At 41.1% G+C, this 16335-nt stretch overlaps 1 protein-coding gene across 1 annotated transcript; it reads left to right on the forward strand.

The window, feature by feature from the left end:
* The first annotated feature begins 1328 nt into the window (after window positions 1-1328).
* Window positions 1329-15999, forward strand: slc1a5 (solute carrier family 1 member 5). The gene is made up of 8 exons (XM_061827539.1): window positions 1329-2028; window positions 7850-7892; window positions 7979-8047; window positions 8137-8303; window positions 9821-10054; window positions 10402-10596; window positions 10685-10819; window positions 13067-15999. The coding sequence occupies exons 1-8, from the start codon at window positions 1505-1507 to the stop codon at window positions 13287-13289; spliced, it is 1590 nt and encodes a 529-aa protein (XP_061683523.1). The 5' UTR covers window positions 1329-1504; the 3' UTR covers window positions 13290-15999.
* The last annotated feature ends 336 nt before the right edge of the window (window positions 16000-16335 follow it).

Here is a 16335-nt window from a genome sequence, read left to right on the forward strand (position 1 = left end):
AACTTGTCGGTGCATGTCGTGTCTGGCATGCAATGAAAGCAACATCAAAGATGTGTTTTTGCTACATTTAAAATCGATCAAAAATAACTTCATTCGAAGAGACTTTGATTGAGCTGTAGACACCCACAGATCCAGTGTTGTGACGTTCAAGGTCTCTTTCGCCGTGATCACACGATTTTCAACATGTTTGAACCTAGTTTTCAAGCAACCAGGCTCAAGCAGAGCATCCCCAGTTACCCTTTGATTTTAGTAGCACATTAATTGTAGAATTCCTTGTTTATGTGCCCACAAAGAGAACAGACTGAACAGAATGGGAGTTATGCTATAAATTACAAATCCTGCCCTGTCCACGGCATGAACTCAAAATGTTCCTCCAAGGCTCTTTCTAGGTGCTCTTTTGCATCCATGTGCGAGGTGGAGATTTTGATAGTCACTCACTGCACATCTCAGGGACACAATCACAATCTTATAAGATCCAATACATGAATGAAAACATTATCCACCAAGGAAGATTTTCTGTTACAGCGCTAATACCGTTATACAGCAGAGGTGTTCCTAATCCTGTAACTGTCGATGTATGCTTTAATTAGTATTGCATCATACAGTGGCCTGTATGATGCAAGATTAGACAAGGACTTCATCAAAATTGAAAAAAAAAAAAAAAAAGCCTGTTAGTTCGGGATTTCTTCCCAAGTCATTTATGTAATATATTTATAATGCCAGAACATCAATTTAAAAAAAATGACAAGCCTGGTAAAGAAAAATATTTTTCTCTGTACAGATTCTCAATCACCCAGGTCATGGTCATCTAGAAAGGTAAAATCAAGACAACTGGACTCTTCTTTTGGATTTTTTTCCTCTTATTTTTAGAAATGTTAAAAAAAAATGACTTATGCAATCATGCTGTTACGGTTATGATTTCTAATGGTTTCGGCGGCCAATTTGTGGAGTAATTATGCCATGTCCTCCCTGTACCTGCTTAGGTTTTCTCCAGGCACTCAGGTTTTCTTCCACATCCCAAAAACCATGCATAGTAGGTTAATTGAGAACTCTAAATTAATGATTGTGAATGGTTGGTTGCTTATCGAGTCAACTGCCTGCCATAGGCCCCAAACACTCCAGTTTGGATGATCAGGGACTATTGATGGATGTATCCCAAGGACTGATCTAAATATTCATTCATTCGGATATTCCCTTTTTAAATATTCACGTTTAATTTTACATGAAACTGTATTACCGGACACTGGAAAACAATACTGAAAGCAATGTATAAAAAATACATAGACGAACTCAATCCAAGCATTTCTGAAAAACGTCGAGTCGAAGGACGGCCACGCCTCTTTTAAAAACACACGCCCTCAAGTTCGCCTCCGGCTTTCTCAGAGCCTCCACTTGGAACAAGAAACGAGCGTTGCGAGACGGCGGCTCGTCGTCTACCTCTGAACTCGAGCAGAAACTTACATTTGGAACTTCCTCCTCGGGCCAACTTTTATTACTCCTAACTATGGCCGAAAAGGTGGAGGAGGTCAAATCGTACAACGACGGCGAGGACCCGCTGGCCAACGGCTCGTCCCGCAGCGGCGGCCGGTCCGCGGAGCCTCTCTCCCGGCGCGTGAGGCGGATAGTGGAGGCCAACCTTCTGGTGATCCTCACCGTGGCCGGCGTCATCATTGGCGTCTTCATCGGTCTCGGCGTCCGTAACGTGGAGCTCTCCCGCACCCAAGTCATCTACATCGGTTTCCCCGGTGAGTTGCTCATCCGCCTCCTCAAGATGATCATCATCCCCTTGGTGGTGTGCAGTCTGGTGTCTGGGGCGGCCAGTATCGACCCCAAAGCCTTGGGCAAGCTGGGCGGATGGGCCATGCTCTTCTTCCTCGTGACCACGTTGATCGCCTCGTCCATCGGGGTTGTGATGGCCTTCATCATCAAACCGGGTTCGGTGACGCTGACCAAACCTCAAGTGGCCGGTTTGGATGACGGCGTGCCGGAACCCAAAGAGGTCATCGATTCCTTTTTAGACTTGATTAGGTGAGTGAAAGCCCCGAAGTTCTCCGCTATTTCCACGTTTCCGTTTTATATATTAGAAATCCAATAATGCAATCAGCACGTGTCGTTGCATCAGCACGTGTTGCTATAGGCTAAAATAACACTCATGGCCCCACGTCGCGCTCGTCACACACATGATCTCGTATTTTTGTCACAATTGACAACTCGGGAAACCTCATGTAGGTCACATTTGGCAATAGTGGTCTACAGGTTTAGAGATACTAAAAGTTGGGACAGCTCCAGTCAAGCAGGAAGAAGCCAGGCGCTTTATTGCCACTCACTGGAAATAACTTCACAGTCCCCAATCAGGTTCTCATTAAACTATGAATAGGACACGGAACTCACAATCTTCTACAGGCTAATTACATGTCTGTGTTGTGTTAACACAAATTTAAGCATATCTGTTGTTCCCGCAGTTAACTAACTTGAAAAAGTAACGAAGTTTACTGATTTAATGACCATAAAGTGCAACTTAGTTACTCGTGACTAATTACTTGTTTTCACAAGTAACTACGTTAGAAAACCAACTTTTTAGTTACTTTCAGCTGCCGCCAAGTGGCAGGAATATCACTTATAAAAAAAAGCAGTAATTTAACCCGCCACACTACGTAGTAATGTCAACCACACATTACAGAATGATTATATCAACATGAACCGATACCTTAAATATTAGTGTAGTTGAAGCCACATAAAATGAGCAATTTAATGACTTTGACATGGCAACACAGTACAGCAAGTACCTGAATGTAAACAAGGACACCATTCTCAGTACACTCTAAATACTTAATTTATTGATTGATGGATTTTGACTGTGCTATGTGAAGGAAACTACTATATAAGTGTGTTTGTGTACGTAAATATTAAAGTGAGTGCCGGTTTTATATTGGAGGTATACACACACACAAACAATAGCTCCCAACATTGTAATTTTGATGCAAAGAGTGAAAAAGGTCAACAAGATTACTGCTGAACTACGTAGATGTGGGTGATCGCCAGTGGGGGAGACACTAATTTAGGTTGACGTCAGTCATGCTCTGTGTTAAAGCACTTAAGATACAGATAAAGTTGAAACATCCACTTGTCATTGTCAATATTTACGATATGTATTGTAAGAGAGTCAAGAGTTTACCCTCCAGGACCAATTTATGACCGCGCACATCAGCATGAATAATTGACCCACAATGTATTGTGCACACTGCGAAAAAACAAAACTTAAATACTCTTTTTTTTTTTTAACAAAGGGACATAACAAAAATAGTCTGGCAATACTGAAATTGTGCATTTTTTTTTTTTTTTTTACTTTTACGGTACTGCAGTGCCATTGTAGATGTTCCAATTACTTTTTTCACCTTAGTGAGAAATCAACCTTCTGTGTGAATGGTTAAATACGGTCGGAAGGATGCGGTGCTTTTTTTTTTCCTGAGGCACCAGTCACATATCCGTAGTTGGTGAGACATTCATGACTCAAAGTAACTATTACTAGTGTAAAAAAGGAACGTCTGACTCTCCCGGGGAAAATAATGCCTTACTTTGCTCAAAATTGCGACATTATTGAATACATTTTACTGGAATCAGTCATATGGCATCAAATTTCATACCCAAGGTCCCAGATTATCCCAATAAATCAAGTCTTGAAAATATAAATAGAATAAAACTATATTAAAAAATATTTTTAAAAACTTATGATGTGAATGTGTGCAAATGGAGCAAAGATTTGGATGCAGTGGAAATACTAATGTGAGAAGCTTGAATCGCACATTGTATTTGGGGGGACTTTTGTCAGGGGTACAGAGCACTTTGGAAGTTTTAAGGCCTCTTTATACTCTACCACGTTCGCCCTGCCGCCCGTGCCTCCATTGCATCACATGATTGATGTATTGGACCACATGGACCCTACGCGGAACTTGACGTGCACATGGCAGAAATTATCAGCGCATGCAAATTGCGGGCCGATGATATACTCATCTTCCTCCTTGGTTCCTCAAAACCACCATCTTTAAAATAAAAAAAACAGATTTCACTGTGTTCTTGATTGATTTTGCAGTTTAATTAAACAGGCCAAATTTTTCTGGTAGGCGTTGTTCCACGGTTGCCATTGTTGGTGCTTTGTTCCTTCACCTGGAAAGTCAAAACAGCTACCAGAATTGGCCATAAAATGCAGAGGAAACTCCATCCTGTGGTGTTCTAGCCAACATTAGCGGTAGCGGCACTCCCGACGTAAAGAACTACGCACACGTTTTCAAAACAGAGCCCGTGTGCTGTGCTCAAGAGTAAAAGCAAGCTGTGCGCAGGATACCCCATGCGAGTGTATCGAAGCCTTAACAGTATAATAGCTTTTGGAAAGAAGCTGTTCTTAATCCTGGTAGTCCTGCACCAGAAGCCTTCTGCCAGAGGGGAGACGATAGAAGAGAATGAGTGCTGAGTGGGTGGAAGCCTTCATGATCCAGAGACCTGAGAGGTGTCCCAATATGATCTCTGAGATTACAAATGGTTCAGAGTAATGTATCAGACTTGTTCTAAAATCTCAGATTTGACCAGTCTTAAAAAAGCAGTCCATTCCATATTTTGTTCTCCAGCAGTTCTATTCTGCAGCACCTGGACATCAGGCAGTGACCATCACATCAGGTTGTTAAAGGAAGACTTCGTTGAAACTAATAGGAATGAGTGCACATATTAAAAGTTAGTAGATGAGGGTTAATAACAGAGTTATCCACAGATTTCACCAAGAATCATCTCTAAATTGGAAAAGTATTATCAAAATTCCTCTCTCGCTCAGACATTCCAGTGAGCCCGGCTGGAAAACTGACAGCCAATCAGCGTTTGTCACGCCTGCAGTGCTCCCTGTTCTGACCCCCCACTGCTCGCGGATACGTTTCACCGAACAGAGAACGTCCACTATCTGGCATTTTGTGGCAGATTTTTGTAAAAAATAATTAGAAAAAACAAAACAAAAATAGCATGATGTACAATGTTCAAGCCTGTGCCAGAATACACACATCCAGCACTTGAGTGTTATAGAGGGGTCATGGCACTAACGACGAACAATAGCAATCCTATTATATGGACCGCAGAGATTTGATGCTTTTCTTAGGAGTTGGTTTCAATGTAGAGATTACACAGCAAGCGTGGCAGGACTTTTTTTTCACCCCAAATTGTTTTCAAGCAGTCAGCCTCTCGCGAATAACCGGTGGTTTTGGTTTGGTGCACGCGCGGATCGCCATAAATAGTAACCAGGAAGTGTTGTGTGCTCAGAGCCAACAAAGCGAGTGTAACAGCGAGACGATGCTCCGTGCTATTACTACTCCCGCCATTGAGCAAACAAAACAAAAATAACAATGTACAATGTTCAAGCGTTTGAGCCATAATGCACACAGGTGGAAGTCGACGTGTCGGGAGGGGCGTGGTGTTGGTGACGAACAATTACAGTCCCACTATATGGACTGCGGATAATTGATGCTTTTGTGAGGAGTTGGTTTCAATGTAGAGAATATACAAGCTGGCGTGGCCAGACCTTTTCTGTCCTTCCCCAAATTGTACTTCTCAGCCAGTGGCGGGGGTGTAGGGGGGTTTGCATGTGCGCATCGCCGTAAATAGTAACCAGGAAGTATTGTGTGCTTACACATATATATCCATCCATCCGTTTTCTTAGCTGCACGATAGTCTCAGGAAGGCTGGAGCCTATCCCAGCTGTCACTGGGCAGGAGGCAAGTTTACACACGCAGACACGAGAGATCATGCAAACTCCACACACAAAAGTCCGGGATTGAACAGCTGCGGAACCCTCATAACGTATGTTGTTGCTTCTACAGTATTAGCACAAGAGGCTATAACTCAGTAGCTAATAACCAGTAATGATGCATGCAAATTTCCCCTGCTGGTGAACGAGCCTCATCTGTGATAGCCACAGCTGTATCCTGTCAGGTTAATCCCATGGGAGTTTTAAGAAGGAGAAATTTGGGTACGTTTTCTCAGTTTTGTTGCACAACACGTCGGCATCCTGGCTTAGCTAGAACGAATGGTCTGTAATGCTAAGCGACGTCAGGGGCAGAGTCAAAGATGTTTCTTCTGCATTTGGCTGTGAAAGCTGGCACACATCTAGATTTTGCTTGGATTTCAAAAATGTTCTTTATTTTAAATTTTTTTCCAATTAATGTCCAAAATATTTGTAATAATAATATTACCTCACATTGGAGGGTTTATTGTACATATGAAATTTGGGGAGAGTCTTCCTTTAAGGTGCTAACGTTGTCGCAAGCAGTCAGAGTAAATGTTGTTTGCATCAAGTTGTTTATTGAGAATCCAGTTGAAATGGACCGTAAAACTAAATACACAAAAAAAGAATTACACATTAGATGTTTGAAATATTTCACTTTTTTTCTTTGGGTGTTATCTCAAAAGTTAACACACAATGAATGAAGAACATTGACGATGTTTGGCCACTGTGATAATAAAAATCATAAATGTATGATTAAACAAACACTTTGTTTAAAAAGAAAAAAAAACTCACATGGTGAGACATAATAGAGTAGTTATTCAGCATCCAAATCAAGATATTGATGTGGTTTTAATGGCTAAAGCAAAAGGGAGGGGGGGGGTGTCACAGAATAATCACACAACAGACACACAAATTCACACTGAGCCATTATGATAGAACAGCAAGCCAACCCCGTGCCTCTTATTATAGCGAGCCCTCTCAGTTGGTGTCCTGCTTTCTTTTGACAAGAGCCCACGTGGCAGCATGGCTTCTACTGTTCAACAAAGCGTAAAGACCAAAACAAAAAAGGGGCCTCATGGTCATCCGGTACACTGCGTGTCCGATACATCTTTCCATTTATCACTGCAGCACTTCCAGGAGAGACACCAGACACATCCATGTTGGGTCTTCACATCTTTTTGTGCTCTACATCAACCGTCAAAACACTAGCTTTGACTCGTTGCTTGCAATGTAGCTTCAGACTTTTTATGGCCTTTCATCCTGTGAACCAGTTCGACACTGTCCCGTCCTACATAACACGATGCAAGATGTGTTTCATTTAAACTGGAAAAAAATGGCCCGGAGTAGCATGTGAAGGAAATTCCTTACTACTTTAAGTCAATTAAGCAAGTGGCTTCATGGACTTATTCTTTGGAGATTTATGTTTGAATTGAGGTTGTTCCACGGTCTTTAAGCGGAAGATTATGATGCTAAACACAACGTGAAACTGGGTAAAGCGTTATCACACTTCAACGCATCTGCTAACTTGAGTTTTTGTTGATGCTGAGTTGTGGTGCTTTGTTACGTATAGAATTTTACTTTTTTTTTTTCAATTTTCCTGTGAATGTCTGGGTCTAGCATTTTCATTGATAGTGGTAACAACAGGCCTTCCACTGTGGAGTTTGTCAAGAAGAGATCCTGTTTCAAGGAACTTGCTATGGCTAGCATACATTCTAACTATGCGTTGGAGCAATATGACGGCCAAACTGGTGCTTGCCTGCAGTTGGGCACAGAAAAATGTTTTGCCAAGCAAGAGTTTTGCAATGCTGCTCCAGTGGCCACTGGTGAAGTGGGAACAGAGGAAGGCTTATAAAAACTGCAAAGTGTGAGGTGTTTAATGCTGATGACCTCACGTCTGTCAAAATGATGCCTGAAATGAAATGGGGGGAAAAAATGTGTGGTTTTAACAGGACTGGCTCCGCCAATTCAAATTGAATCACTTGTGTTGTGCTTTTAATAAATTGTAGACAGCACTTCATTTGATTTTCATCTGGATCATGTGATATAAAAGAATGCCATCTGTTTATGATTCTTTTGTTTTTGCCACAGGAACATCTTTCCCTCCAACTTGGTGTCTGCTGCCTTTCAGTCTGTAAGTTATGAATCTTGCATCTGTATTATTGTTAACAAGGAAATGTTTCTTGAGTTTCTCAAGGTGACAAAGTCTCTCCTTTGCAGTACGCGACAAGCTACAAGCTGGTGAGCACAAATGGCACAAATGGCATCCCAAACATCACGGTGGAGAAGGTGAGAAGGGAAGATAAGTCACCCAATACATTGTATCCAGGCTGGTTGATGGTGTATGTCCTGACTGTCTTGCATGTGTGTGTGTGTAGGTTCCCTTTGGAACCGACCAGGATGGGATGAATATTCTGGGCCTGGTGGTGTTCGCTATCGTGTTTGGTGTGGCCTTGAGAAAGTTGGGGGAGGAAGGCGAGATCTTGATTAAGTTCTTCAACTCCTTCAATGAAGCCACCATGGTGTTGGTGTCCTGGATCATGTGGTAAGGTTTGGGGTTTGTTGAGGTCGATTGTGTTTTGAAAAAGTTTCCCTTTTCCTGTGCTCGGCTGCTACTTGCGTAGACATGGCTGTACTTGTGATTGACACTTGAACATTGGGAGAAGGAAGTAAATTTATAGTACTTAATTAGTTGGGGTTTGCTGAATAGACTCACTGATGGAAGAAATTTGCAACATTTTAAGGACACTGGTAGAAACGACAAACAAACAGACTTCCTATTGTTAGTTTACTGGAGTTCTACGATGCAGTTTCCTCTGTGCAGCTGCAGTCCTTTTTCATGCTACCCTCAGTCTGGAATAAAATTACTATTCTTAATGGCACAGTCTATGGTCGTTGCCTTTCATTGTTTTTGGAGTAGATGCTTTGGATGTAAAATGGTTTTTAGTTTCCCGCTTAATTGGAAAGCCAACGACACTTCGGCCATTAGATCGCTACAGTGAAACGGGCGACCCGGGGGCCATTTGCGGTCCGTGAGACGATATTTTGGGGCCCCCACCGTAATATGACAATTTATCGTTAGTGCGGCCCTTGAGTTTATTTTTTTTATTTTTTTTTTTTTTGAATGGCACTTTCACAGTATTGTGTGTGAAGCTGATGAATTTACCAATCACGGTGGGGTATATGGCTCTGGGGGCGTGACATTGACTGGGCGTGATACAAGCAGAGAAACATTTTTCAGTGATTGAGATTTACAGCACTGTTACCATGGAGAGTTTTATTAGTTGTTTTGCACACAACCTGTTTAGATGAGTATCATTGCTTATCTTGTGTTAAAAAAAATATATATTTGAGAAGATTGCATTTAAAAAAAGAAATTCTGACTTAAATTGCACACGTGTGCGTGTACATCTGCGGTCCAGCCTCAGCCAGATTCTGCCTCCAGTGGCCCCTAGGTAAATTGAGTTTGAGACCCCTGGTCTAAAGCATTTCGACTGATCTTTTAAGACAGAATATTTCATATATAGCAAGTGAACATTTGTGACACTTCAAACTATTAAATAACAAAAACAAGACTTAAAAAGGGATTTTACTGATAAAAGAATTTATTTACAGATAGTACTTCAATGCAAAAATTTTCGGTATGAGATGTCCCTACGCTTCTATTAGTCCGTTCTATCGAGGTTAGGGTTAAAAATTCGGTTCAATGTAAGTTGCCTAAACATATCAGTCTTTCAACACGTTCCCATTTCTTTATCTTACAAATGATGTGCCATCCCAGGATTCACCCCCTAATCTTTATGTTCTACTCAAAAATTGAGCTAATCTAAAATCCCAAAAGATGCGATGCCAATTTTGATAAGAATCTGTTTTTACAGTGGTTTACAAGGCTGAGTTTCACAGGCAGCCTGGGTGAGACCCTTCTCCATGCCTAAAAGTTGAAAAAAGATACTTGACAAATATATTAATCTGTGGCAGTTTAACGTTTGGATTCCAGTTGTTGAACATCTAACATCCATTGCGTTTCCAACATTTGTTCTATTCCTGCCCTTCTCTCCTCAGGTATGCCCCCTTAGGTATTATGTTTCTTGTTGCTGGCAAGATTGTTGAGATGGAGGACGTCGGCACGCTTTTCGCAAGCCTGGGAAAGTACATAACGTGCTGCATTGTTGGGCACTGCATCCATGGCCTCATTGTGTTGCCTGCGATCTACTTCATCATCACGAGGAAGAACCCGTACACCTTCCTGTGGGGAATATTCACAGCTCTGACCACCGCCTTTGGAACGGCCTCCAGGTAATGAGCTTACGCAGTCCCAACAGTTGGAGTGAATGAAAAACAGGCGTGATGTGGCCCCTGTAATGGATGATATTAGGTATGATGCGATTGGCAGGCGGAGTTAACTATGTGAACCATAGTTGACTTCTGTGCTGGTACTGTGTAATCACTTCTACCTTTGGCCCTAAGCCAGTCATTTTAAACAAGCTGAAATTGTTTATTGACAATTTTTTTAGGATAGAACCATGTGGCTCACCACTCCTGAAAGGAAACCGAACCAGTAAATCACACCAGGGATTTTGAGCTTCCTTTTTTACGTCTTTTTATTCATGCTCACGACTCTTGTCTCCTCTAACTTCCCGTAGCTCCGCCACACTCCCCCTGATGATGAAGTGTGTGGAGGAAAATAACGGTATCTCCAAGCAGATCAGCCGCTTCATTCTTCCCATTGGTGCCACGGTCAACATGGACGGAGCCGCGTGCTTTCAGTGCGTGGCTGCCGTTTTCATCGCCCAGCTGAACGACTATTCCCTCAACTTCATCCAAGTCATTACCATCCTGTAAGTAGTCCACACACTTCCACAATGACGTGATGTCTTTGTTTGAATTGTCTGAATGTGGTGTTGACGTTTTCTTTCATCCAACCAGCGTGACTGCCACGGCTTCAAGTGTTGGTGCCGCAGGAATACCCGCTGGTGGGGTGTTGACTCTCGCTATCATCCTGGAGGCAGTCAGTTTACCCACCAACGATATCTCCCTCATCTTGGCAGTTGACTGGCTGGTGTGGGTACCCAGCCCTTTAATAGTATCATCGCTTGCAGTTCTTTTTTACCTTTTGAATCTATCAGTGCCTTGGCTTATTGCTTTTGACACATTACATTGGGGAAACCACGTACTGAAATCTGCTGTTTATAGTGACCGTTTTTTAAAAGGTTTTGACAGTATGCTTAAATGCTCCTAACTTGCATGTGGAAAAAGAGAGCCACAGTTGTTTATAGCTGTTTATTTAACGCCAGTAAAACACACAAACACAATTGGCACACTCACAAGACCAGCTGACAGCCACCATTCCCGCTCAGATACTCACACAGACTCTCCAACATCAAACGGCACGCCGCCAGGCCCAGCCTCTAACTATGTACTGTGGTCTATACATTTTATCGTAGAAATGTTATCAGGGTTACAGTATATATACACATTTTAATAAGGTTACTGGTGCTGTAGTGGTACACTTGCCTGACTTTGGTGCGGGCAGGAGGGGTTCAGTGACGTGTGAATGTGAGTGCCAGTGGTTGTCCATCTATAGAGCTCGTGCATCTATGTCATCAAATAACGCCACTGGCCGGAAGTGTCGGTCAAGCGAAGCATTCTTAAATGCTAATTCGATTGGAGACCACGCAAAAATACGTCTTATAACACGACGCTCAGTTTTGTCCGATACCGTTTAGAAGGTGATAATAAACGAATGTATGTGAAAAAATGACAGACACTTGGCATAGAGGACCCATATTTGATGCCGAAATCAATGTTTTCGCTGATAAGAAATTGGACCCTATCCCTCTTGCGCTTATCTTTGACAACTGGATCTACACATGTATCTGGTGACTAAGTCGTCGAGCTTTACACGGAAGAGTTTGAAAGCGTAAAAAAGTCTGGACCCATACAAATACTTTGTTGCTGGATCTGTTCTCAATCAAAAATAAATCCCACATAGTGATGGAGCCACCCAGATTTTTTCAAAACAAATACCAATATTTAAATAAATAACCCCTGGTTTTACGCTAACTCCCAGTCATTAACTATGATTAAAAAAAAAAAAAAAAAAAAAAAAAAAACAGGACAAGCGAGTTGGCTCTTCCGTAGCGTTTCCCAAGAAGTACTTAAAATGTCCAGTTGGCTCATTTGAGAACAATGTGTTAAAAAAATAAGACAAGAGTCGGCTTCTCCGTACACGAAGCGTGTTGCGGCCACACATTAACCCAATGAAACCTCTGTGTGAACAACTGTTTATTTTCTTTTTTTAAATACGTATTGGACTCATTTGAGAACAATGCATATTAAAAAAAATAAATTAAATAAAACATCTATCGGGTAGAGGTTGGGTGCAACACGCTTCCGCGTATGTTGGAGATGACTCCGTCATTTTTTTTTTTTTTCCAAAATACGCATTGTTCTCAAATGAGCCAACTTGGCATTAGAAATTCTTTTTGGGAATTTGAGATTGAGAAGAATAATTCCTACCTGAAGTGAAGTGATCGCTACACAGTTGTGTGAATTTAGTTGGGCACCATCCATCATGTTTAATTACCAAAATCCATCAATCTTCTCTCATCTTTTCAGCTGGTATTCCAAAGAATGATCTCTTAGAATATCTGTCTCGTCTGTTGTAACAACCAACAGCACAACAAGTCTCGGGCATTGTGTATATTCTGCTCCGGTTCTATGTCCCCCACACTGTCGAGCAGCTCTTTTTGACCGGCAATATGGCGCAATGAAAATGGTGACGTAAAGTGCACGAGCTCTATATGTGCCCTGTGACTGACTGCTGACCAGTTCAGGGTGTAGGCTGTCTGCCTTTCGCATGAGGATAAGTGTCATTGACGATGGATGAATGGATGAAATTGGTCATCCATTCACTCATTTTCCGAGCCGCTTATCCTCACGAGGGTCCCGGGAGTGCTGGAGCCAATCCCGACTGTTACCGGGAAGGAGGCAAAGTACACCCTGAACTCTTTGCCAGCCAATCGCAGGGCACATAGAGCGCCCTCACAATCACACTTATGGGCAATTTAGAGTCTCAAATGAATGCACATTTTTGGGATGTGGGAGGAAACTGGAGTACCTGGAGAAAACCCATGCAGGCAAGGGGGGAACATCTACACTTCACACAGCCACACATGCCTGTGAATAAATTGTATGCTAGCTTTTGCCTTACTTTGTTACTCATTATCATATTCAAGTTATGCTTGTTTTCTAGAACAGGTCTTAAACGGTTGCTGTTTACATATTTTTTTTTTTCTCTTTTTTTAGTGACCGTACATGCACAGTACTGAACGTTGAGGGCGATGCCTTCGGAGCAGGACTCTTGCAGTTCTTCGTAGACCGTACCTCCAAACGAGAGGAAGGAGCAGAGTTGGGCGAGGTCGTACCTGTCACGCTTGCCCCTGAACATTCTCCGCTCATTGAGATAAAAAGTAAAGGACAAAATGATAACAACAAAAATACACACCAGGATACAGAATCTGTCATGTAATCCAGTTCTGGACGTCACATTTGACCTCATTTAAACATTACCGTTGAATCCACAGACTCTGGACCATCTAAAAATGGTTTGCAGAGCAAGCATGTACTTCATGCAGCACAACAACAGTTAATTTTTTATTTTTATTTTTAATATTGTCGCATTTGGACAAGCTATCTCAAAATCAATCTCTCGGGACAGTTCATAGAAATATGTGAATGTAGAAGACCAATTTTTGCCTAAAAGGTTTGTTTCAAACTATAGTAATTTATTGAAGGTCAAGTAGGAATATGTATCTATTGTACCTCTTTTACAATTTAAAAATCCTCTATTTTGCTGTTGGACACTGCACCTGTATGAGATAAATGGTGATCGTCGTCACTTTTTAATTGCGATTAACAAAAAGGTTGATGGCAGTTTAGCATTGGGAGACTGCTTGCTTGTCTTCATCTCAACCTGCTGTCTTCGCATACTATTCAGTAATTGTGTATATCATATGTGCTTTGGTGGTTATGTGGTCTATGTTACAGATTTTCCCCATGTTCTACTCATAACGTTGGCAATATCTATTCCTTAGAGGAGTTTGGAGTTTTTAGCCTCATCAATTTCCCTCCGTGTGTACTTTGCTAAACTAGCATCAGGACTGTAAACCAGTCAACCTTTAGCTCGACACTACTACGTTGGTAACATAACTTATTTGTAATAGTGTTCCTATCACACTAAATTTCTGGGTTGTAAGTTTTACTTTTTTGGAATGTATAATCAAAACAAATAAGGTGCTAAACATACCGTGCTAAGCTAGCATTAGCACTGAAAAAATGGTAAATAATACCTAGCCACAGCTGCTACGTTGGTAGGATTACTTATTTGTTATTATAACATGAAATTTTGTCATTTTATTACTTTTTTTATCAATTAAAAAGGGAATATAAGTGATAAAGGTAATTAAAAATGAAACGTGAGCAGACAATTTGCTAATTCTGCTTCACTTCTGAATTCTCTCAGCCTTTGCTGCTTCTCTTCATTATTATGCCCATCAGACGAGAGTTCTTCACAGATTATTTAAAAATGATTCAGAAAAGCTCTTGAAGCCCAAGCTAACAGGGCAGTGGTAGGCTGAGAAGTGGACGTGTGAGTGTCCAGCTGTTATTCCACCTAAAAGAAAAAAAAATTGTAATCTCATCTTTAATGGTTGATATTTGCCTTGTTGGAATTGTGAACATTGATTTAAATAGGATGGGAATATGTCTGTATTCTGAACTCCCTTTTTTATGCAATACTGGAGGTCTCTGCCCAAAGTTAAAATCAAAACGGTTTTAAAACGGGAAACTACTGTTTATCTTACTCATTCCATAGCATGCCTCAACAAGGATAGTATTCATTTGTAATTGCAAGTGTCATTTTCAAAGTAGATGTCTGTCATAGTACCAAGACAAAGCAGTGGGTGGCCCCACAGTAGCACAAAGCATCCAGCTTGATGAATAATTTAAAAAAGAAGCCAAGCTAATTCTCACAACGAGCCTCTGGTCACTTTCTGATTGGTTATCGTGTTGTTTCACGTCACAACTAAAGATTCTGTGGCCATCGATATTTCTGTTAACTATATATGAACATTTGTCGTTTTAAATTTACCATTGTCTGCGCCCCGTTTTTTTTAATGTTTTTGTTTTAGGGGAAAAACACTCAACGCAGCCCATAACACAAAAAAATCACTTAGGATACTATACATTAATCCGTCATTTGTTGACTTTGATCGGGAGGTAACAATGCTGAAATTTGGCCCGATGAGCGGTATGTGGGCACCACGCTTAGAAGTACTATGGTCATTTAAGAGGGAATCAAAAGCACCTCTGTTGGATTCAATCAACTAGTACTCTTTTCAATGGTGTAAAGTGTCAATAAGCAATGTATTGATCACTTTGTTTCTGCCCTCAACGTTTCCTCACGTACAACAAAAGTGAACAATAGCACTAAATTTGTATACGTGCTCATGTACCAAAGCCGAAATACATTGGATTTAAAAATTGGACCATGATGCTACTACATTTCAGGTTGATCTCTCCCTTTGTTTCTGCTTTTGAGCAAAAATCTTAACTACATGAGGGAGGTTGCTTTATTTATTTTTGCCACCCAAAGAAATGCATTTGCTTTTTTTTTTTTTTTTTTTTTTTTAGCCCAAAGAAAGCAAGCACAAATGCTTGACAATCTTAACACCCAGTTGTACATGTCTGACGACGTATGAGCGTCAAAGTCTGAAAGACTAAAAAGTAAGGCTTTTGTATATCTTTAATCAAAAATGCAGACTTCTTCCCTCCAGTTTGTGTATACACACGTGTGTAGTGTGTGTACAAGTATATATCTCATCTGTTCTCATGTCAAGGACTCATTGGGTGCTTCCTCTTGGTTCCAGGTCTTTGATCCCTCCTTTTTTGCGTCTAAAATACAGTCTTTGTAGGAGCACACCATTCGTCACACTAGTTTTTCTTTAATTTCTGTGGTTATCTTTTAAAATTGGGAGATGTCAGGGAAGTGAGTTAATAGCTAAATAAACTGCCACACCATCCGTTAACTAGTTTATATTTAAAATGGTAAATGCTTGGTACGAATGTGTCCACTGGTTGCTGTCAATAATATGGAATCAATTCTGTGTATTTTATATATGTGCACAAGGGGAAAGTCAGTCTTTTCAGTTTTAAACAATAAATGCTTTTTCAAAATTTTGTGATGTTGTGAAGCATCATTTTTACAGTGGCCTTTGAACAGTGTTTCTTCATCCATTTTTGAAAACTACCCATGGGTCTGACTGCCATGTCTGCCCTAGAGTGAGAAGCACTCTGGTGAATAGGAAACCACCCAAACTGCTGTTTATACATTAGGCAATGACAGGAACGGGATCAGATATATGCGGTACGTTACAGACAGGTGCAAAGCTACTTAATGGAATTAGGACGCTTCCCTCAATAGCCTGACCTGTCCTACTTGGTAGTGTCAACATTTACTACACTAAACTATACTATATCAAGTGTTTAAATAGTTCACTACTCCGTACTAGTTTAGA

The sequence above is a fragment of the Syngnathoides biaculeatus genome, chromosome 8 (genome assembly GCF_019802595.1).
Source record: "Syngnathoides biaculeatus isolate LvHL_M chromosome 8, ASM1980259v1, whole genome shotgun sequence".
NCBI classification, from domain to species: Eukaryota; Metazoa; Chordata; class Actinopteri; order Syngnathiformes; family Syngnathidae; genus Syngnathoides; species Syngnathoides biaculeatus.